Here is a 24,998-nt window from a genome sequence, read left to right as displayed (position 1 = left end):
CGGCGTAAGGATCCCGGTTCGAGCCCCCGGCTCCCCACCTGCAGGTGAAGCAGGTCTGCAGGTGTCTATCTTTCTCTCCCCTTCTCTGTCTTCCCCTCCTCTCTCCATTTCTCTCTGTCCTATCCAACAACGAATTGCATCAACAAGGGCAATAATAATAACCACAATGAAGCTACAACAAGGGCAACAAAAGGGGGAAAAAAAAAAAAAAAGGCCTCCAGGAGCGGTGGATTCATGGTGCAGGCACCGAGCCCAGCAATAACCCTGGAGGAGGAGAAAAAAAAAAAAAAAAAAAAAACAACAACCCGGGAGTCGGGCTGTAGCGCAGCGGGTTAAGCGCAGGTGGCGCAAAGCACAAGGACCGGCATAAGAATCCCGGTTCGAACCCCGGCTCCCCACCTGCAGGGGCGTTGCTTCACAGGCGGTCTTCCCCTCCTCTCTCCATTTCTCTCTGTCCTATCCAACAACGACAACAATAATAACTACAACAATAAAACAACAAGGGCAACAAAAGGGAATAAATAAAATAAAGATTTAAAAAAAAAAATCCCAAGAAGTATTATTCTCCAAACAACAAAAGGCTCCAGACTCAAGAGAATAAAGGCATTTTCCCAAATATCAAAACTGCTCTGACTTCAAAAATGATCACTGTTCTTCCATACTCCCCACGAATTTCTCTGATTGTTGAGCAGTAAATGCCAAATGTCTCATCTGAACAGTAAACATTTACTGAGTGTCTACCATAGGTCAGGCTTTCTTCTAGGAACAACGGAGACAGAAATAAACAAAACTGACATGCTGCTTCCCTGTACACATAGTATATTCTAAAATCACAGAAGGAAACAGTTGAGGACAAAATGAAGCAAGGGTGGTGAGAGATTATTCTAAGAGGAAGTCATGCTAGAGCTATGTAAAGGAGTGCAGAAAGAGATGTAGGGGGCATAAAAGAATGAACATCATACACCATCACAAGACAGTATATTAAGTAATCATTCTCAACTTCCACCGAATACAATTTTCATAGGAAAAGGCATCTTCTGGAGTGATGAGAACAAAACAAAAAGATGTTCACCGAGTTCTGTAGTATTACAGCCTAGATGAAAATTCTATACATGAAGTTGATTTATAGCTAACTTGTCCTTAGCCAATCCTCAAATAAATTAATGGGATAGAGCAGGTCACTATTCCAGAACAATCATAGTATTCTTCCCATCAAGCCTATGATGAAGATATGGGAATTATTCACTCTAAACTACAGCAGGAAAATCCAAGACATGGTAACATCAAGAAAATCACTTTCAAACTCAGTTTAGAATGGTGCTAAGAACAGAAAGGGAAAACACAATGTAGTACTTGGACTGGGTTTGGTTTACTACACTCAAGTAAAAGACACTGGGGGATGGGAGGCTTTCAGATTCACTGTATAGGGGTTGGGGTGGTGGGAACAATGTGGAACTGTATTCTTATGAACTTGTAGTTTTATAAATTGCTATTAATTCAATATGTCAGAGGAAGAATACATTGAGTATTTCAAGTTCTAAATACATATATATATGGTACAAAAGATTCTGGGGAAAGAATGAGATGAAGGGACATTGGGGTCCTGTTGTAGGGGTCCTCCCCTAGGTTGGAGGAGCACGGGGTACCTATCAAGGGGAGATGAGAGGTTGTACCTATGTGTTAAAGACTATACTGTAAGCCATTAATGACCCCCAAAGATTTAAACCATGCAAAACAAACAGTGTAGAACTTGCAATTATAGAGTCATAGAAATTATCAGAATTGCAAGATGATCTAATTCAGTTTTTTTTCACTTCAAGGTAAGATTCCAAAAAATTAAAATTATTTCTCCAAAGTGAAATGTTTACCCACAGTTAACAGAGTTCACCAATTTTATCTTCGAGGAGGCTAGAGTGAAGGACCTTTTAAGCATACTTACTTTGTCAGTCTTTCAATGGTCTGCATGTGAACATTATTATGAGTTTGGGAAAGAACAGCTTCATGCTGAGCACATTTCAAGCAAAGACCACCAACACGGTTAGAAATATTAGCAGCAAGAAGAGACTCCTTATGCTTTAGCTGTTCTTTAAGATCTTCACACTTTTTCTGATATTCAGCTAAGTCTTTCCTGAAAACAAGAAAGGAAAAGTTTCAGAACAGCCCAAGTACACTACTTTCAAATGTATTCAATATCATGAAGGCAACTGTTACTACTTTCAGGTACAGGTGTGCTGCCCTCAGTAAGTGCTTTATATACAATGCTTTATTAAATTTGACCACAAACCTAAATTGTGTGTATGATTATGCTAATTCAACTTTGAGACTTGATTATATTAAATAAATCCACGTTCTTTCAAGATTTTCTTACCTACAAGATAAAGACAGAGAGGCAGAAAGAATAAAAGAGACCAGAGTACCGAAGCTTCTTGAGAGTGGTGGAGGCCAAGCACATGGTTCAAAGCAGCACAACAGTGGTCCTTCTCTCAAGGTTCTAAGACAGACTAATCTGCCTCTACTTGACTGTCTCTCCTCTCTCTCTCTCTCTCCCTCCTCCTTTAAGTCACAGCTTCAGAACAATTTTGAATTAGAGCGATATATGGAAAATTACAGAAGCATGTTAGCCCCAGCACTTCCCACAGTACCAAATCATTCTCAGTATGGTTCTGAAGTTTGAGTCTTGGCCATGCATGGTAAGGTGCATGTCCACCAGTGAGCTATATCTTTGTCTCAGCAGATATTTTAGTCCTTTAGGTTCTCTTTTTCGCAGGATACACCTCTTTTTTAATTTTTTAAAATTATCTTTATTTATTTGATAGAGACAGTCAGAAATCAAGAAGATAGGAAGAGATAGAGAGGAAGAGAAATAGTGAGAGACACCTGCAGTCCTGCTTTACCAGGGGCTTGAACCTTGGTCCTTGTACATGGTAACATGTGTACTCAACACCAGGTGAGCCACCACCCAGCTCATCATCACCATGGGGCCCATCTCTCTAAAGAACATAACCCATGAAACAATAACAAAACTCCAGCTACAAATTCTAAGACCTTTCTCTTAATTAAGGTGTAGATGACATTAAACAAGCAACATAGATTGAAGGAAGTACTCTACTGCAAGTGTTAATTAAAATTTGTAAAGAATACCTTCAAATGTCATATAAAGAACATGGATTCTTTTTTCTCCACAATTTATCATTGACCTTTTTTTTTTTTTAGGAGGAAAAATATTCACTATTATCTAACCACAAAGCCCTACAAAGAACTATTGTAAATCTGAACGGGCTAGGAAAAAAATGATATATATATAGAACTTGCCTATCATAAGACTTCACAAGTAATATACATGTTGCTAAAGAAAGGGCTGAGAAACTGTATGTATTCATTTTTATCTATTTTTAACTGATGGGATAACCATTCAATAAGGTTTTTTTCTACCAAGCTGAATTATTTTTTTAATATTTTATTTATTTATTCATGAAAAATGATAGGGGAGAGAAAGAACCAGACATCACTCATGTGCTGCCAGGTATTGAACTCAGGACCTCATGCTTGAGAGTCTAATCCCTTAGCCACTGCACCACCTCCCGGACCACCCACGCTGAATTTTTTAAAAACTTTTCATTTTTTAATATTTATTTTATTTATTCCCTTTTGTTGCCCTTGTATTTTATTGTTGTAGTTATTATTGATGTCGTCATTGTTGGATAGGACAGAGAGAAATGGAGAGAGGAGGGGAAGACAAAGGAAGAGAAAGATAGACACCTGCAGACCTGCTTCACTGCCTGTGAAGCGACTCACCTGCCACAAAGCGTAAATAGCCAGGTTTTGGCTACTACAAATTGTGCTGCTAAGAACATATGTGTACACAGATCTTTTTGCCTCCAGGGTTATCGCTGGGGCTCAGTTCCTGTACCAGATATCCACTGATCCTGGAGGCCATATTCCCCATTTTTTTGTTGCCTTTACTGTTGTTATTATTTTTATTGTTTTGTTGCTGTTGTTGTTCTTGGACATAACAGAGAGAAATCGAGAGAGGAGGGGAAGACAGAGAGGGTAGAGAACAATAGACACCTGCAGACCTGCTTCACCGCTTGACTCCCCTGAAGGTGGGTAGCCGGAGGATTGGAACCAGGATACTTGTACTGGTTCTTGCACTTAGTGCCACATGTGCTTAACCCACTGTGCTACTGCCCAACTCCCTCAAATACATTTTTTATTTTAAAAATTTATTTAATTTATATGACTACAAATTAATAGGAATGTACATAAACACCATTACCACCACCAAAAGACTATGTCCCATCCCTTCCCTCCTCTCCTGCCTCGTGAAGCTGAACATCCACCCTCACTCTCAAACCCAGGGTTTTTACTTTGGTGCCCTACTTCAAATTTAGTCAAATCCTGCTTTTATTTTTCTCATAAACAGAAGTTGAGAAAGAATAACAGAAAGGAAATCAAATACATTTCTAATATCATTGCGTTTTTGCTATAACTGTAAAATAGATACTACCTACCTCAGAAGATTCAGTTGAGATTCCAGGATTTCATTCTTTTCCTCATAAGTCACTTTTAGCCTCTCCTTTAGAAATGAAAAAAGATATATATACTTTTTCTTTGTATCCGGTGTTATTATAAGTCAGCCTAATTAATATTTTCTTAATTATGCAAATTAAATCAATTAGTTAATACTGTTAATCATTAATAAAAACCAAATTATTTTCTTTCTCTTACACAAATGGGAAAATAATGCATCCCCAAGAAATATCTTCCTTAGGCCATGCCAAATTTTCTATTGTTGTTGAATGAATATTTATAAAGAACCACTGAATTATAAAATGACAATTACTAGGACAGTTGTTTTCAACATTGCATCTAACAGTTGTTATTTTTAAAACTGTGGGGCAAGTGAAATAGCTCACCTAGACAGTGTTATACTTTTGTTATGTAGATGATCCAGGTTTAAGCACTGAAGGAAGCTTTGGTGATACGGTCTTCTTCTCTATTCTATCTCTCTGTCTCTGTTTTAAAAAAGTGACTCTGGGAGGAAAAACAATTATAAGGCTCATGAGGACAAGGAAAAAACTTTACTATATTTCCCCACTGTGACTCTTACATATTTAATAAGCATTAAACATGTGTGAGATGAATGACATATGAACTCCCAAGCAGGAGGTCCTGAGTTCAGTCCCCGGCAGCACATGTACTAGAGTGATATTTGGTTCCTTCTATCTCTCTCCTCCTATCTTTCTCATTAATTAATAAATAAAATCTTTAAAAAAAGAAAGAAAGAAAAGTTGTAAATCAGAGGATAATAGACCAAAATGATACTTACAAGCTTATGCTATTATGTAATAATTCCTCATTCTGCGAATATTTACTGCACATTTAAAATGAAGATGCCTCTAACCTCAAGAAGTTTATATTTTAGCATGGGGTAGAAAGATAATTGTTTATAAATATCCTAGTAAGGTATACTGGAAGGGGAAATGAAATCAAAGGGGAAGAAACCTGCAATTTAGCCAAAAAGTCAAGTAGGTTTCATGAAGCAAGCGTTAAGATATGAAGGTAAATTTCCAGTTTCTTCCAGCTAATGGCACAAAGGATGGAGACACCATGTTATTATATCTATGACCAAGAAGGAGAAAGTATATCAGTATTGCTAGACTAGAATGTCTGTTAATAGAAGAGTTTATGGAGCTTGGCTTATTAGGGTCATGGGAAAATAAAGATGCTCCTCTCCCTATCATCCCCTCCCCCCTCTATTTCTGGCTGTTGCCATCTAATAAATAAAGATAATAAAGAAAAAAAATTCAAAAATATATCTGAAAATTGCTTTAAAAAAAAAGAAGGTCATAGAAGTCTTCATTATAAAAAAAAAATTAAAATTACCTATGAGTTCAGACATTGACTAGATATACTGTGGTGACCATTTCACATAGAGGCCCTGAGTTATATTTTTAGATTTGTTTTAACTTTATAATGGTGTGAAAGCAATATGCATACAGAAACCGTACTTTTTTTGCCTCCAGGGTTATTGCTGGGGCTCGGTGTCTGCACTTTGAATCCACTGCTCCTGGCAGCCATTTTTCCATTTTGTTGTTGTTATCGTCATTGTTATTGTTGTTGGATAGGACAGAGAGAAACTGAGGAAGGGGAAATGGTGGGGAAAGGAAAGACACCTGCAGACCTTCTTCACTGCTTGTAAAGCAATCTCCCTCCCTGCTGGTGAGGAGCCAGGGGGCTAGAACAGGGATTCTTGCACTGGTCCTTGCGCTTCCCACCATGTGCATTTAATTTGGTACGCTACAGCCCGGGCCCCATATTCTAGATTTTCAGTGTACTACCACAGAGTTAATTCAAGTTCTCATGCATGCTACATAATATAACAAGTACTTTATAATTTCTCACTTTTAGTACAATATTCAATGAATGACATGAGACCATTCACACAATATTATTACAAAGTAGGTTTTGTGTCATATGAAAGGAAGGAGAAACCTGTCAAGAGAATTATATGGCAAGACTTAGGCAAAAATGGAAGAACAAATTTATAACATATATATAATCTCCAAAACAATGCAATGTAATTAGAAATAATGGGTAGTATAGTTAAGTATGGAAAAATAAGAGACTAGCAATACAGGTAAGAGAACAGCATAAGGGAGTCGGGCTGTAGCACAGCGGGTTAAGCGCAGGTGGCGCAAAGCACAAGGACCAGCATAAGGATCCCGGTTCGAACCCCGGCTCCCCACCTGCAGGGGAGTTGCTTCACAGGCAGTGAAGCAGGTCTGCAGGTGTCTATCTTTCTCTCCTCCTCTCTGTCTTCCCTTCCTCTCTCCATTTCTCTCTGTCCTATCCAACAACGACAACAACAATAATAACTACAACAATAAAAAAACAACAAGGGCAACAAAAGGGAATAAATAAATTAAATAAATATTTTTAAAAAAAGAGAGAACAGCATAACAACATGTGTCAAAACAGGACATCAGATTGGCTATAGATATAGAAGTGAAGGAGCTGGTAGCACTCTGCTTAAGCGCACATAGTACAAAGCACAAGGACCCAAGCAAGAATAATGAATAGAGCCCCCTGCTCCCCATCTACAGGGGTGTCACTTCCCAAGCGGTGAAGTAGGTCTGCAAGTGTCTTTCTCTCTCCCTCATCTTCCCCTCTCCCCTCAATTTCTCTCTAACCTATCCAAGAAAAAAAGAAAGAAAGAAAGAAAAAATGGCCGCAGGAGCGGTGGATTCTTAGTGCAGGCACAGAGCCCCAGAGATAACCTTGGAAAAAAAGAGAGAGAGAATATTCCATCAGATACTTGCACTGGAAATCACAGTGCAATAACACTATAATCCCACCAGAAGGCATGATAGACACTAACACCATGTGAAGAATAAAAAGCAGTGGCATAGCTCATATGCTGCTGACAGAAGTGTAAACTAGTGCAAGCCACCTGGGAAAAGTTTTCCCCTACCCACTTAAGATGAAAATACCCATACACTAAGAGCCAGTAATTTTACTCCATCTGCCTGTTCAAATGTGGGCAATACAAAATGACAGACATACAAAAGAATTGTTCAAAGCAGCAATATTCACAAAAGACGCAACCCACAAACCATACAACTATACCAACAGTAGAAATGGATAGTGATCTGCGCATCCAGAAGTTCCATCAATGAGAATGAACACATGTTTGCCACATGTAACAGTATATGTGAATATACCAAATAGAATTGTGCACAATATGCTAGACTTTAAAGAAAGACACAAGGAGTCAGGCAGTAGCACAGTGGGTTAAGTGCACGTGGCGTGAAGCACATGGACCAGCTAAGGATCCCGGTTCGAGCCCCTGGCTCCCCACAAGGGGGGTTGCTTCACATGCAGTGAAGCAGGTCTGCAGGTGTCTATCTTTCTCTTCCCTTCTCTGTCTTCCCCTCCTCTCTCCATTTCTCTCTGTCCTATCCAACAACTATGACATCAATAACTACAACAACAATAAAAAACAAGGACAACAAAAGGAAAATTTAATTAATTAATTAATTAATTAATTAATTAAAAAAAGAAAGACAGATATTACCTATACAACTTTTTTAAAGCTACACATCAACCACAGCGTCTAGGGATCATACCTACGCAATTTTCATAAAATTCAAGATAATGGGGGGAGGCTGGGCAGTGGTAGTGTAGCATGGTGGGAAGTGAAAGGACCAGTGTAAGAATTCTGGTTCGAGCCCCCAGCTCCCTACCTGCAGGGGGTCACTTCACAAGTGGTGAAGCAGGTCTGCAGGTGTCTATCTTTCTCTCCCCCTCTGTCTTCCCCTCCTCTCTCCATTTCTCTCTGTCCTGCCCAACAACAATAATCACAATAATAACAAAAAGGGGGTGGGGGATGGCCTCCAGGAGCAGTGGATCTGTAGTGCAGGCACTGAGCCCCTAGAGGGGAAAAAAAAAGGAAAAAAAGAAAAGAAGAGTTAGGTTTGAGGAAATGAGAAGGCGGTGACGGGGTGTGGGCAAGATGAGGGGTGCCCAGCCGTGGCAGTGTTACATACTTTACATTCGTTTTGAGATAAGTCATTAATTTGTAAATGTTTTGTGTAAGTTTTGAGTGCATGCGGATTAGGTCCTTAGAAAAGTGAAAGCAGGGAAGAGGCTCAGGGGTAGAGGGCAGTCTTGCATGTGTAATGTCCTGAGTTCCATTCCTAACACTGCACTATAGCAAGAGGGACAAAGACATATAAAATGTCACTAATGGTATGAAAATACCTTGGCCTTTATTTCACTTTTTAAAACAGGGTGCTGGGAGGTGGTTAAGAGAGAAAAGTCTATGCCTTCTTGTGTATGAGTCCCTGGGTGACAACCCATGGAAGCACTACGGACTTTACCAAGGAAAGGCCATATGGTGGAGCAGAATTTTGGCATCTCTCGCCTGTTTCCTTCCTTCCCTTTCTCTCTGGAAAATCTGAACAAGGAAGATGGCATGATCAACTTGTGTACATACTTAAACTGCTGCTGCAAGGGTTCAAGAAGATGACATAAATGACCCTAAAAAGGATACGCTTATGTGAATGTAGGACTATAGAAATTCAAGTACGGTGGTCCGGGAGGTGGCGCAGAGGCTAAGGAACTAGACTCTTAACCATGAGGCCCTGAGTTCAATCCCCGGTAGCACATGTACCAGAGTGATATCTGGCTATTTCTCTCTCTCCTCCTATCTTTCTCATTAATAAATAAATAAAATCTTAAAAGAAAATCAAGTACGTTGAAGAGAGAACAAAAGGTGAAGCATAAAGACATGATGACTGGCAGTCAGGTGGTAGCTCAGCGGGTTAAGCGTACCTGGCTGGCGCAAAGCGCAAGGACCAGCATAAGGAAAAGTAATCCCAATTCCAGCCCCCAGCTCCCCACCTGCAGGGGAGTCACTTTACAGGCGGTGAAACAGGTCTGCAGGTGTCTGTCTTTCTCTCACCCTCTCTCTTCCCCTCCTCTCTCCATTTCTCTCTATCCTTTCCAACAACAACGACATCAATAACAACAATAACTAAAACAACAACAAAAATCAACAAGGGCAACAAAAGGGAATAAGTAAATAAATATTTAAAAACAATAAAGACATGATGACTATAATACAATTCTTTGTAAAGGTTCAGATATGCAGAGAAGTAACAGTTCAAAGGAAATGAATGTAGAGTCAGGAGAATATATTTTATATTTGTTTTAAGCTGGGAACAAGAGTAACGCACATATTCTCTGGAGAATAACCACTCAAAAGGGACCAAAGGTATAGGAGCAAAACTAAGGTGAATACAAGCGTGAACTTCTTTTTTAAAATATGGGAAAGATATGGAAAATTTTATTTTATTTTATTTTACTTTATTTTTGCCTCCAGGGTTATTGCTGGGGCTCGATGCCTGCATCATGAATCCACTGCTCCTTGAGGCTTTTTTTTTCCCTTTTGTTGCCCTTGTATTTTTTAATTGTTGTTGTGGTTATTATTATTGTGTTACTGTTGTCAATGTTGTTGGGTGGGACAGAGAGAAATGGAGAGAGGAGAGGGAGACAGAGAAGGGGAGAGAAAGACACCTGTAGACCTGCTTCACCTGTGAAGCGAGCCCCCTTTAGGTGGGGTGTTGGGGGCTCAAACTGGGATCCTTAGGCCAGTCCTTATGCTTCGTGCCATATGCGGTTTTTAAAAAAATATTAATTTATTTATTTATTCCCTTTTTTTTGCTCTTGTTGTTTTATTGTTGTAGTTATTATTGTTGTTGTTATTTATGTCATTGTTGTTGGATAGGACAGAGAGAAATGGAGAGAGGAGGGGAAGACAGAGAGGGGGAGAGAAAGATAGACACCTGAAGACCTACTTTATCGCTTGTGAAGCGACTCCCCTGCAGGTGGGGAGCCAGGGGCTGGAACTGGGATCATTATGCCAGTCCTTGGGCTTTGTGCCATCTGCGCTTAACCCACTGGGCTGCCGCCTGACTCCCGGAACATTTTATTTTTAAAAAGTATTTATTTTCTTTGCTAAACAAGAGACTGGGGTCTCAGACATTCAATTCTGTCCTATTGCTTGAGATATTTCCCTGGCCTCCCCCCCTTTTTTTTTACATCTTAGTATCGTTGGAAAAAAAAATCAAAACAAAAACATAATACAGGGATTTCCTGAGTTGATGAGATAAATGGCCTTAGGAATAATCACAATCCATAATACACTGTTCCCTTCTCTGTTCCTGACCAACAAAGCTGGAAAATGGGTATCACATTGCTCCCTTGGTCTCATAATTTGACCCACTTGTCTGGAAAATAAAGAAGCAGCAGGAAAAAAGGGGGGGAGGTGATCAGGCTATACTAGGAACCCCTAAAAGCTCAGTAAACATATTTGAATAAATGGAAAAAGCTGCTGGAAGGAAACTTGTGCCCAGGAGCAGTCCAGACTGCAGCTGTCATCATCTCAGCCACTGCCTCCTCTTTTTTTTTAAATTTTTTAAAATTATTTTTTATTTTTGAGAGAGATTCAGAGAGAGAGAGAGACAGAGAGACAGAGAGAAAAACCACAGCACCACTCAGGCTTATGTGGTGTGGGGGATTGAACCTGGGACTTAGGAGCTTTAGGCATGAGAGTCTATTGCATAACCATTACGCTATCTCCCCCCCCCCCCATGCCTCCTCTCTCTACTCTGACTTCCTGGTAGTCTACTATAGTGCCAGGCCACCCCCTTTCCACCATCCATCCCCAAATATCACCTCCAACTGGGAATATAAAGTGAAGTCAGGGCACCATTCTGACACAGGTGGATGGCACTGGGCACCTTCCTGTCAGAGCCTTGAGCATCTGGAGCTGGTGTCAAGGTAGCTCAGGGTATAAAGAGTATAAAGTTCCTAAACTGGAACACAGAGCAGCCCTGTGGACCAGGGACTTCAGGACCAGTGATCCTTTCTGCAAATCCAAGCTGGGCAACTTAAAAAAAAATTTTTTTTCTTTACTGGAGGATTAATGTTTTACAGTCGACAGTAAATACAATAGTTGGTACATGTATAACATTTCTCATTTTTCCATATAACAATACAACCCTCACTGGGTCATCTGCCATCCTGTTCCAGGACCTGAACTATCCCCACCCACCCCAGAGTCTTTTACTTTGGTGTAATACACCAACTCCAAGCTGGGCAATTTTACAGAACTGCAGGCACCAACCTTTGATTATAACAAGATGAAAATAATGTTATAGCAATTACAAGTGCAACACTGTGAGAAGATATAAGTGAGAAACTAATTCAAATGTGGAAAAGTGAAAGCACATTATCAGGGAAGGAGATATGCAACTGAAAACCACAATAAGATACCACCTCACCCCATAATACATAATACATCACAAAAACAGAAATAACAAATGCTGGTGAGGATGTGGTGAAAGAACCCCTCTGCATTGTGAGAGTGTAAAGTGGTCCAACCCTCATGGAAAACAGTCTGGATATTCTTTAGAACATTTATAAAATGGACAAACCACATGATCCAACAATTCCTCTCCTAGGAGTTCATTCAAGGAACACAAAGATACTTATTCAAAGAGATCTATGAACAACCATGTTCATGGCATAGTTATGTATAACAGTGAAATTTCGGAAAAAATCCAAATGTCCAACAACAGATAAGTAGTGAAAGAAGCTATGTTATGTGTACCTTGGAATACTATTCAGCTATAAGTAATGATGACATTTCTCCTTTGCTACAACCTGGATGGAAATGGAGGGAATCATGTTAAGTGAAAAAAGTCAAAAGGAGGACAAATACCGAATGATCTCACTCACCTAAGAAACAAAGCAGGGGAAAACACAGGGTTAAACTATAATGGACTGTGATCTACCTCAGCAGATCTGTGGACTCAGAAAGTGGTGGTCAGGAAGGTATTAGGGAAGGTTTGGGGATGTACTGCCCTATGGTAGAGAAGGATGACATTTGGTGGAGGGTGAAGTATACTAATATCTCCCTTGGAGAGACATGGAACTAACTATATCCCTGTGACAACAACCTTACAAATCAACATTTCTGCAATAAAGTGATCAAAAATTATAAGTGGAAATAATATGATTCAGCAACACCATCACTAGGTATTCATTCAAAGGACATAAAAACACTAATCTTAAAGAATATTTGCACCCTTATAGCAGCATTATTTACAATAGCCCAAATGTGGAATAAGTCTAAATGCTCATGAATGGATGAATGGATAAATAAGTTGTGGTAAAAAGAAGTATTACCCCCCCTTCCCCAAATAAGATGAAATTGTGCCTTTTATAACAACATGGATGAAACTTGAGGTGCATATGTCAAGTAAAATAAATTTGGAAGTGAAGATTATTACTAAATGGTTTCATATAGGTAGAGTGTAAATAATCAAAGCAAACGAATAGGCAAAAACACAACAAAAATAACTCTTAGACTCTCTGAAAATAGGTCAATAGAACAAAAGTGGAGAGAGATCACCATTGGAATTTTGGTGGTGGGCAGTTAGGTTTTTGTTTGTTTGGTTTTTGGTTGGTCCTCACTGGGGCTTCACTGCTCCAGAATGACTTTTTCATACAGAGACAATGACAGAGACAGAGAGAGAGGCAACAAAGGAGAGTGAAAAGAGGCCACAGAATAAATCTCTCTTTAGTGAGGTGGAGCTGGACTTGAATCTGGGTTGTACATATGGCAAAGCAGCACCTGGCAAAGCATCCAAGTGAGCTATTTGCCAGACTTCACAGTGAGTTTCATACACCTATAGAAGCATGAAGTTGTACTGCTGAATTTTATAGTACTGTAAACCAATACAATTTGGGTAATGTAAAAGGAATGAAATTATGGCACTGGATGGATATTGAAAGCATTATGCTAACTGAATTATGTCAAATACTAAAGGAGAAAAATTATTTGATTCCAGCTATGCTAGACAAACTCATAGAAACAGAAAGGGCTGGGACAGAAGAAAATTGGAAATTATTGCCTAATGGGTACATTGATTATTTGGAGGATGATACAAATTTTGTAGAAATGGATAGTGCTGATGTTTGTTGAACAATGTGAATGCTTTTATTGTAAATAAACCATACATTTATAAATGGCTAAACAGCAAAATTTAAAATGGCTAAAATGCTAGGTTTTATATTACGTATGTTTACCATAATGAAAAGCATGGAAAAAGTAGATGCATAAGAGAAAAACAAGCAAATACTCACCAGTTCTAGTTTCCATTTTTCAGTCTCACTAGCAGATGCAACTTTGATCATATCAGCATTGCCATGCATAAATGGTCTCTTGGAAACTTCATCTACCCAGTGATCTTCACCTGCTGCAGTCCAAGAACTCTGTATCTTTCCCTAAAATAAAATGTGCCAATAATTTTTATAAGTATTTAACTTTAAATCAACCTGCTGGAGGTGATGATGCTTAGCGAAATAAGTAAAGAGATGAAAGACAACTACCAGATGGTTTCACTAATATGTGGAATCTGAAGATCAGAATTACAGGAATTTACCAAAAAAGAAAAAAAAATCCAAACAAAAGAGAAGCAAGCAAATTGTTTGTAAGACTTGTGTGAACAATGGTGGTTATCTTGGGAGGTTAGAGGGTAGGGATACAGAACTCTGGTGGTGGGTGTGGTGTAGAACTATACATTGTAATCTTATAATCTTGCAACAAACTATTAATAGCAAATAAAAAATTACTTTAAATAAATTTAAAAATAAATTTGCATACTGGCACATGTTTTGGGGAGATAGGAGGCTGTACCTGAGATGATAACAATTTCAAAAGTCAGTATTTTATCAATAAAGATCAATTTTGATAAAGGAATGGCTGCTATACATATAGAATATTGATTATTTATTGCCCTTTTCTTTTTAAAAAGTTGTTTTACTGGTAAAGTAATGATTTCCAGGACAGCTGTTGTCACAGGGGTACAATTTTTCATCCTTCTTTGATGTGTGTCTGCAGACTGATCTCACTGTCAATGTACATTCTTGTACACCGTTCTGTACTGGGTTCCCTTATCTTATCACTAATAAACAATGAATATATATATATATATATATGTAAATAGAAAGATAGTTATAGAAATAGCAGTCAGCCCATATCTGTGATCTTGAGAGAACTACTGCAGTTTCCAATGGAGGGAATGGGGACACAGAACTCTGGTGGCGGGAAAGGTGTGGAATTACAACCCTGTTATCTTATAATTTTGTAAATCAATTTTAAATCATTAATAAATTTTTTAAAGAAGGAACTGGAAAAAAAGACACAAAGGTATAAAACAGCACAGTGTCTACAGAAGACTTGACTATTCAGTATTAACAGAGGTTGGGGGAGGAGAGGGATAGAAAGGTGGAAGAGGTTCAGTAGACTGTGGAAAGAGATATTACCACTTTGGAAGGCCAGGTGGTGGCACACTTGGTTAAGCTCTTACATTATAGTGCACAAGGACCCAGGTTCAAGACCCTGGTTACCACTTAAAGGGGGAAAGCTTCATTAGTGGTGGAGCAGCTTCATTAGTGGTGGAGCAGAGCAGCAGGTGTCTATCTCCCTCCCCTCAATTTCTCTCTGTCAGTATCCAATAATAAAAATAAGTAAAAACCATTTAAAAAAAGAAAAGGAAAGTAAGGAAATATTACTACTTTGGTGGTGGGAGTGGTAAGGTAACAGATATATTGAAAAGGTATGAAACAATACCCCTGTAATATATATATTCTTATATACCAGTATTAACTTTGATGCACAAGAAAATGAATGTCAGAGATGAAGACAGAAAGTTATAAAAGGATCTGGAAAGTATAGCACACTAATAAGCTTGAACTTTAATTTGTAGGTAGAAAAAAAAGTCTTCAAAGATCTGACTACATTCAAAGTAAGCTTGGGGAGCAGTGAGAGGAAATGATACAAATAACATTGTGGAGAAACTGGAGAAAGAATTTTGATCACAAATACTTAGTTATGATGTAAGATACTGCAATTCCTTTGAAAGAAGTATTGATCTGACACTCTCATTCTTTCAGATAGCTTTTTGAAATATTTTTATTTTATTTTATTTATTATTGAATAGAGACAGAGAGAAATTGAAAGGAAGGAGGAGATAGAGAGGAAGAGAGACAGAGAGACACCTGTAGCCCTGCTTCACTGCTCCTGAAGCTTTCCCCTTGCAAGTGGGGACCAGGGGCTTGAACCTGGGACCTTACTCACTGTAATGTGTGTGCTTAACCAGGTGCACCATCGCCTGGCCCCTCAGATAGCTTTTCAAAAATTAAATGGCAGCTAGTTCTTAAAAATAAAGTTGTATCTACATTCCTGATGGTCAGTTACACCTTTGGTTTATTTTGTTTTTACTATTCTTCTTCTTCTTTTTTATGCCTCCAGTGTTATCGCTGGGGCTAGATGCTGGCACTATGAATACACTACTCCCGGAGGCCATTTCCCCCCATTTTTGTTGCCCTTTTTGCTCTTATTATTGTTGTTGTTGGATAGGACAGAGAGAAATCAAGGGAGGAGGGGGAGAAAAAGATAGACACTGGCAGACCTGATTCACTGCTGTTGATTCAACCCTCTTGCCGGTGGGGACCCAGGGGCTCCAAATCCTGACTCTTCCTTGAACTGGTAACTTGGTAACCTGATGTGCTACCACCAGGCTCCCACGATTATTTTTGTAGTAGGGGAGAGGGGCCTCATGCTATAATTGCACTGCATCTGGAATGTCTTTTATATTCTTTTTATTTCAGATAAAGAGAGAAAAAAAACAGAGTGAAAATGACACAACAGTCTATTACATCTGTAGTGTGTCCCCACAAAGCTGCCTATCGTGTTCCTAAGTGATATGTCAGTGTCCAACCCAGGTCCTTGTATGAGGTAAAGCCTGAGTATGCCCGGGTGAGCTACCCCTCACTCTCTGATTCCCCCTCAATGGGTGACTGCAACTCTTTTTCCAATATAATTTTTTAAAATTTATTTATTCCCTTTTGTTGCCCTTGTTTTATTGTTGTAGTTATTGATGTTGTTGTTGTATAGGACAGAGAGAAATGGAGAGAGGAAGGAAAGAGAGATGGGGATAGAAAGATAGACACCTGCAGACCTGCTTCACCCCTTGCGAATCGACCCCCCTGCAGGTGAGGTGCCAGGAGCTCAACAAGGATCCTTGCTTTGTCCTTGAGCTTTGCTCCATGTGCAATTTAACCCTGTGTGCTACCTCCTGGCCCACATGCCACAATTTCTAATCAATACCAAATTTACATATTTTAAAATTTTTGATCTCTTGAGGAAAACTCTAGAAGAAGAGAAATTATAAAAGAAGGAAAGCTGATGAAAATAGATATATTTTAACAGTTTCAGTTTTTAAAACAGTATTCTTCATTCTTCAATTGCTAGGCTATAAAATACTTAAAAAGCTAAAAGGCACATTATATTACCATCCAAATCCAAAGGTAAAACTCAGGAACAAGAATAGGCTTTTCTCTTTTCTGCTAGGAGGAATATTTTATTCTAGAGCAAACAAAGATGATTTGGTTTAACATTTATAAGATATCCCCAGTTTATGCAGGACGACAGAATAACTTGAAGCTAATTGGATGGATTGGAGGAGACAGAGTCTCATGTCTGAGTCCTGGCTTTTCCATTTCTAGCTTTTGATATTGCGACTTTGATTAATTCCATCTGTGTACTTTAATTTACTTATCTGAAAGTAGATATAGCAATACCTGCCTTGTGTGGTTGTTAAACAGAAATAATAAACTATAAATTAAGTACCCAACATACCTCATTATGTAGTTATCAATAGCTACTAATTATTACGTTATAACTCTTTCAACTATTATTTATTTTAATTATCTTTATTTTACTTATTGGATAGAAATAGCCAGAAATTGAGAGGGGAGAGGGTGATAGAGAAGGACAGAGACAGAGAGATACCTTGCAGCCCTGCTTCACCACTGGTGAAGTTTTCCCCCTGAAGGTGGGGACCAAGGGTTTGAACCCAGGTCCTTGCACATTGTAACCTGAGCTCAATCAGGTGCGCCACCATCTAGCCCCTCAACTATTCTTTTTGAAAGAAGGCAAGAAAAAAAAATTTAAATCTATATTCAAATTTGTTAATAACTATGGCAAGATAGCAGTCATTAAAAGAATATAAAAAAAATGGAAGACAGTATTGCTTAATATGTTCATATTTACAATGTTCTAAAAAGTTCCTTTTCTACTCAAACTGTAAATATAACATCATACATAGGTCACTAGAATGCCTGAGTAATTTATACAATTAATTGTGGGGATAATGATTCTAAAGCAACAAAATAACACAGGATACAAACATGAAAAATGCATATCAAAGTTTGGGGGGTGGAAATCTACAATTTTAACCTTTCTATAATTACAGCCTCAGTTTTCTTTAGCAAATTTCCTTTCTTCATATGGCAAGGCATATGTGTTTTTACTACCACTTCCTTCCCCTTTTGCATTACTCACTTCTCTTGGCCTCTGATTCACTTGTCTGTTGAATTTCCTTTCTCACTTCCCCTTCTACTTCTTTGCCACTGCATAAATATTAAAGACTATGAATAATTGAATTACTATCTGCTAAGTAACTACAAATTTAGAATAAAAGCAAAAAGAATATATTCCTCAAAAAGACTTACTTCAAGTGTTTTTGACATGACTACATTGTCTTCAAGTATATTCTAAAATAAGTAATTGCATGGCATTTTAAAACTCTTAATCTTAAATGTATAACAAATATTAAGAAAAAAATCATATAAAAAAAGGAGGGAAGCTAATAAAAAACTGAAATACAATTATAGAAAGACAAACTAAAATGTTAATTAGCCTACTTTGTTATTCCGAGCTACACAATCAGCTACTTCTGTATAGAGATGTCTAGCATTTGAAATGCAGAAGTTAATAATGAAGAATAAGGTCAGGTTTAATAAAAACTTTAAAAACAAAAGCTAGGCAAGACTAAGTAAAAAATCTAAGATGTATTCTTTTCCTTAACAGAACTGATTTGCCAATAACAATGAAGTTAAAATCACCAAAACCTGTTGAAAAGTCAAGCTGCAGTAGACATGTATTAAAATGTCCTTATGGGAAGTTTAATTTGTCTCTAAAAGCAGAACAAACTGTGCTCAACTACATTCTATAGCAAAAAAAAAAAAAAGAAGAAGAAAAAAAGCAATTTTAAAGCAATAGTATTTCTGACAAGTCATAAGATCAAATTAAGTTTAAACATTATTTTAAAATCACCACCAGAATTTTGTGTCATAGAATTATGGAGGTCATCTAATCTACTATTCTCAAAATGTAGCCCACTTATATTAGAATCACTTAGGTAACATGCACAAATATATAGATATATAAGAATATAAGAATATGTACATATTTTGAGTCAATAACTGAGTCAAAATTCATATTTTTAGTATGTGTGAAGGAAAGTCAGAAAGCAAAAGTCAGAAAGCAATTGTTCCACTATTCACAATTTTTTTATGTTTATTGTTTTATGAGATTCCAGGGATTAGACTCAGGGTTTGGCACATAAAAGGCATACATTCCACTGCCAAGTTACCACCCCAGTTCTCAAAATTCATTATTTTCATCTTAAGGAGTCAATGGTATTAGCTGAACTCAACTGCTGAAGAGTGATTCAAGAATCTGTGCTATCAACAAGGACCCCACGTGATTATTACTCACATTAGAGATTAGCATCTGCTAATATGTTCAAGCCTTTAAAAAAAATTTAACTGCCAATAAACAAAGAACTCTCGAGGTTAAGCCATATTTGAAAGCAATACACAAATTACTAAAGTAATATTAGAACCAATCAGGAAGACTATTATTCTTTTTTAATATTTTATTTATTTATTTTCTCTTTTGTTGTCCTTATTTTTTTTCATTGTTGTAGTTATTATTGTTATTGATGTTGTCATTGTTAGATAGGACAGAGAGAAATGAAGAGAGGAGGGGAAGACAGAGAGGGGGAGAGAAAGATAGACACCTGCAGACCTGCTTCACCTGTGAAGACCTGTGAAGTGACTCCCCTACAGGTGGGGAGCCGGGGGCTTGAACCAGGATCCTTGCCGGTCCTTGCACTTTGCACCACGTGCGCTTACCCAGCTGCGCTACCGCCCAACTCCTAGAACACTATTATTTTAATTCTTCAACTTTCAGCTCAGTGTTCTTTTTGCCACACTACATTATAAATACACTTACTGAAACTAAGATTTAAAAAAGAAAAAAAAAAAACTTAGAGAAAGAGTAGAGATCTAAACTACAGGACAGAAAAATCTGTGGACTCAATTCTTGCTTTTTTTTTTAGATTTTTTATTTTTTTATATTTATTTTATTTATTTATTCCCTTTTGTTGCCCTTGTTTTTTTATTGTTGTAGTTATTATTGTTGTTGTCGTTGTTGGATAGGACAGCGAGAAATGGAGAGAGGGAGGGGAAGACAGAGAGGAGGAGAGAAAGACACCTGCAGACCTGTTTCACCGCCTGTGAAGCGACTCCCCTGCAGGTGGGGAGTCTGGGGCTCGAACTGGGATCCTTACGCCGGTCTTTGTGCTTTGCACCACCTGCGCTTAGCCCGCTGCACTACAGCCCGACTCCCGGACTCAATTCTTTCTATGCAACACACTTCCTGCTTTCAGGTCTCCTCTATTCATATGGAATAAACATAAATTGTATGCTCAGAGAGGAAGCTGAATAGAAAGCAGGCATCACAACATCATTACATTGGGGGAATTTAGCCACCATACTGACTTTTAATTTTCTTTATTAAAAAACAACAACAACAACAATGTATTGCCACCAAGGTTATAGCTGGGGCTTGGTGGCTTCACAACAAATCCACAGCTACTGGGGTCCAGTCTTTTGTTCTTTTTCTTTCATTTACTTTTGACAAGATAAAGAGAAATTGAGAGGGGCAAATAGGGAATGAGAAAGAGGGGCACATAAAGTACTGCTTCATCTCTTGTGAAACATCATCATTACAGGTGGGGACCAGGAGTTTGAACCCATGTCCTTGCAAGTGGTAACATGTGCTCATAACTGGATGTGTGACAAGTTGGCCCCAATGACTTTTATATTTGTTTGTTTGTTTTTGCTTCCAGGGTTATCCTTGGGGTTCAGTGCCTGCACTATGAATCGACTGTTGCTGGAGAGATTTTTTTTTTTTCTACTGGATAGGATATAGAGATATGAGAGAGGAGGGGAAGACAGAGATGAGGCTAGAAAGACAGACCTGTTTCACCACTTGTGAAGCAAACCCCCTGCAGCTGGGGAGCCGGGGGCTGGAATAAGAATCCTTGCCCGGGTCCTTGTGCTTTGTACTATGTGCACTTAACACTGAGTGCCACTGTCCAGCCCCGCCCAGCCTCACACCAGTGATTTCTGAATTTTGAAACATCAAGCAAATCTCATCAGAGCACCTCTGCCAAAACTTGAAGGAGAGACGCTAAGCAGTTTAAAAGGATGGGGAAGAGGGTAGGAGGAAGACTCAAACTAAAGTGTCACTTATGGTTTTATAAAGTGCTCACAGAGATATCTGGAAGTCTTTGTTCCCTCATTGATTCTTCTTGTCTTTGAGATTTCAGCACTTGTTGGAGTCTTTCATTTTCAAGCACAACAACTTGTACCCTATTTTTCATTCCAGAGAGTTCCTCCTAGAAAGTGTTGAAACAAATACCAAAATATATTAAGCAATGCTATTACTTGTTGGTTACTAAATGATCCAACATGATATAAAGCATGCAAAACTTATATTCTTTATTTTTTTGAAACACTATAATTATAATCAGTAAACAAAGACACATTAGCTATTAAAAAGAAGGTTAGGGATGTGTGGTGGAGAGCTTATAATGGTAACATCATCGAAGTGTCTGGCTTTTGACTTATTTTTTCTTCAAGGGATTAAGGCTCAGATCTACAGGTCACATAGGCTCCTAAGCTGAATATGGGCCCCAGATCACATCAGATCGATGGGGTTTACAGTCAACAATATTTATACACCTTTCCTATATTTGGGAGCTACTCTCTTCCCTGATCCTTTTCCAGTCATGATATCATCTCCCCAGACAATAACTTGGATCCACCTGCATATCAGATTTCAGGCTCAGGGAAAAAAAAAAAAAAAAAACACTAGTATAGCCACAGGCCCTTTGGAATATAACTAAAATATATCTACAAAATGGAGGAACCCCCCACACACACACTCAACTCTTCATCTGCACTATTCTAGCCTTTAGGTTCGTGAGTAATCAACAATTTGTTTGACTTTGTATGTTAACTCTCTTTTCAGCTACCGGGTTCCAGATGCTAGCATTATGCCAACCAGACTTCTCTGGATAGACAACCCCACCAATATGTCCTGGAGCTCCAATTCCCCAGAACCCTCCCCACTAGGGAAAGAGAGAGGCAGGCTGGGAGTATGCCTGTCAATGCCCATGTTCAGCGGTGAAGCAATTACAGAAGCCAGACCTTCCACCTTCTGCATCCCACAATGACCTTGGGTCCATACTACCAGAGGGTTAAAAAATAGGAAAGCTATCAAGGGAGGGGATAGGATACTGAGTTTTGGTGGTGGGAACTGTGTGGTGTTGTACCCCTCTTATCCTATGGTTTTGTCAGTGTTTCCTTTTTATAAATAAAAAATATATATACTAATGTTCTAATTTAAAAAAATGAACACACACATACACATAAAAAAACAGGGTAGGGCCTGAGTAGTGGGGTGCTTGGCTAGGGAATTCAATACCACACACAAGGATCTAGTTTCAAGCCCCTGGTCACACAATTAGCAAGGGGAAAACTTCACCAGCAGTGAAGCAAGAACTACAAGTTGTCTCTCTTTTGCTCTCCCTCTTTATACCCACCTCTCCTCTCAATTTCTTTCTGTCCTATCAAGTAAAAAGAGAAAAATAAAGAGAAAGGGAAAAAACATTAAAAATGAGGTAAATGCAAATACTATTCTGCAAATAATATAAACAGACAGATGGGCACTGTAAGAAAGAATAAAAAGAAAATTCTGAAAAAGAAAACACTATAGTAGAAATAAAGAATGCTTTTGATGGGACTATTAATAAACTGAACACAACCTGGGGAAGAATTAATGAGTTAGAAGAACTGACTAAAAACTCCCCAAACTAAAATGTAAAGAAAAAAAGAGGCAAGGTAGGGAGGACAGTGGTGCACCAGGTTAAACAGATAGTGTGAACAGACCATGCAAGGATCCTTGTTCAAGCCCCCAGCTCCCCACCTGCAGGGGGGACACTTCATAAGTGGTGAAGCAGGTCTGCAGGTATCCTTCTCTCCCTGTCCCTCTCTATCTCCCACTCCCCTCTCAATTTCTCTCTGTCCTAGCCAGTAAAAATGAATAATGGCCACTAGGAGCAGTGGATTTATAGTGCTGGCGCCCAGCCCCAGAGATAACCCTGGAGGCAAAAAGTAAAAAGTAAATAAAAATTTAAAAATAAATAAATATAACAAAAAAAGGAATTAAAAAAGCAAAGCAGAGTAATCATGAGTTATGAGGTAAAAACAGAAAAGGTATAACAAGACAGATACCAAATATTTAACATAATTCATGTTCAAACATTCGATGATCTAGTCAAAACAGACCCAATTCCTTGAAAGACACAATTTACCAAAACTTAAGGGAAACAAACAATGTAAGATCAAACCATGGCAAAACATAGGAGTGTCACAGTTCCAGGGAAAGTTCTGGTACTGTGATGCCTCTCCCTCACTATATTAGTAGTAGTAGTAGTAGTAGTAGTAGTAGTAGTAGTAGTTGTTGTTGTTACTGGGGGATTAATGATTTACAGAAAATGCAATTGTTCATACATGTGTAAAATTTCTCAGTATTCTGCAAAACACTCCCACCCCCAGCCTCGGTCCTCTTCCACCTAAGAGCCCACCCCCATACGTCTCCTATCCCCAGAACCTTTTACTTTGGTGCAATACAACAAACCTAGTCCAAGCTCTAATTTGTTTCCTCTTTCTATTCTTATTTTTCACTCATTCTCTGTCTTTATCTCTCTCTATATTTCTCTTTTTGAATGAAAAAGAGCCTTCCCAGAGTAGTTAAATTGTACATGTGAGAAGCCTTAGTTCCACAAAATAATTAATAGTAAATAATACATGTGTAAGACTGTAGGTTCATTTCCTAGTATTAATTTAAAAAAATAATGTGAAGAAATGTACAAAAGGACCAAGTGAGTGTTTTTCTAGGTAAATGATTATGAATCAGCATTTGAAAATGAATTAATAGGGGGCCACATGGGGGTGTACATGGTAATCATGCATGAAGGCCCAGGTTCAAAGGCCAGGTCTCCATCTGGGGCAAGAAAACTTCATGAGCTGTGGAACAACTCTATCATTCTCTCTCTCTCTTTTTCTCTCTCTCTCAACTCCCTCTGTCACACACAGAATAGGGGAAAAATGGCCACTGGGAGAGGTAGAGTCCTCATGCAGGCACTGAACCCCAACAATAACACTGTTGGCAAATTAACTAAATAGTCCATTAATCCATGAGCTAGAGACCTAAAAAATACAAATATTTCAATAGATGCAGAGAAAGCAAATAACAAAATCCAGAAGTCATTAAAGATAAAAACAGTATATTGGATCATTAGTTATAACAAATGTACCACCATTTAGATACATGACGTTAACAAAAGGAGAAACTGATTGGGAGGCAATAAGGGAATTCTGTTTCCATTCCATTCAGGCTTTCTGTAAGCTGAAAACTGACCTTAGAACAGTCCATTAATTAAACAAAGAAATAAAATATCCCTAAACATCTTAAACACCACTTTCATTCTGTTACTTCCTTGCTAAAATGTACCAAATTTACTCTGACTCTTAAGTCTAAAATCAAGTGTAGCCTTATCTTCACTATTTTTAAAGGCATTCTCCATTGTGGAAATTTAGATCAGATGCCTCATGATCCTATAAATAAGTCATGTTTATTCTGAATACATTCTTCCACTATTGCTGTTCCTTTTGTGAATCTCTTTCATCTGCCTTCTACTAATCCAAATGAGTCTCTTTCTTGAAGATCTTACAATCTAAAGAAAAAAAAAAGTCCCTGAAGACACTAGCTCTTAGTAACTTTCTCCTTTCATTATAGAATTCGTGTCACAGGGTAAAAGATTATATATTACTTTCTACAATGCTGCTGCAGTGCACACAGTTAAGTTTACTTAAGTTTACTTCCCTGAAAGCAGGAGATTAAACTCCCATGCAAAAGATGTCCATATCTGAACAAACAAATAATCTTAACACCGGTGACAGGGAATGAATGGGAGCTGAGAAAAATTCACACCAAAGAACTTACTAAAAGCAAATTTTATCTTCTTAAATGTCCTCATATGTTTCAGTATTCTCCCCACAATTGCTTCTTTTTGCTCAACCATGTAGAAAAATATTTAGGATTTGTCACTCATTTTAATTTGCTACTGAGTCTTCATCTTATTTTATTTTTTCTTATAAAG

The 24,998-nt window shown here is 38.2% G+C and overlaps 1 protein-coding gene across 3 annotated transcripts in view; it reads right to left on the bottom strand.

Annotated features, from left to right (window-relative positions):
• Positions 1 to 24,998, bottom strand: part of SDCCAG8 (SHH signaling and ciliogenesis regulator SDCCAG8) — a 278,824-nt gene that overhangs the window by 229,057 nt on the left and 24,769 nt on the right. For all 3 annotated transcript variants that reach the window (XM_060192058.1, XM_016193181.2, XM_060192059.1), the window contains 4 exons: positions 21,042 to 21,167; positions 13,717 to 13,857; positions 4,512 to 4,576; positions 1,940 to 2,128 (listed from right to left, as the gene is read on the bottom strand). In XM_060192058.1, coding sequence (XP_060048041.1) covers positions 1,940 to 2,128; positions 4,512 to 4,576; positions 13,717 to 13,857; positions 21,042 to 21,167 — 521 coding nt within the window. The remainder of the gene's footprint in view (positions 1 to 1,939; positions 2,129 to 4,511; positions 4,577 to 13,716; positions 13,858 to 21,041; positions 21,168 to 24,998) is intronic.

This window comes from Erinaceus europaeus, chromosome 6 (assembly GCF_950295315.1).
Source record: "Erinaceus europaeus chromosome 6, mEriEur2.1, whole genome shotgun sequence".
Lineage (NCBI taxonomy): Eukaryota > Metazoa > Chordata > Mammalia > Eulipotyphla > Erinaceidae > Erinaceus > Erinaceus europaeus.
Note: the sequence above shows the minus strand (reverse complement) of the source record. Positions and strands in the feature narration are given on the sequence as shown.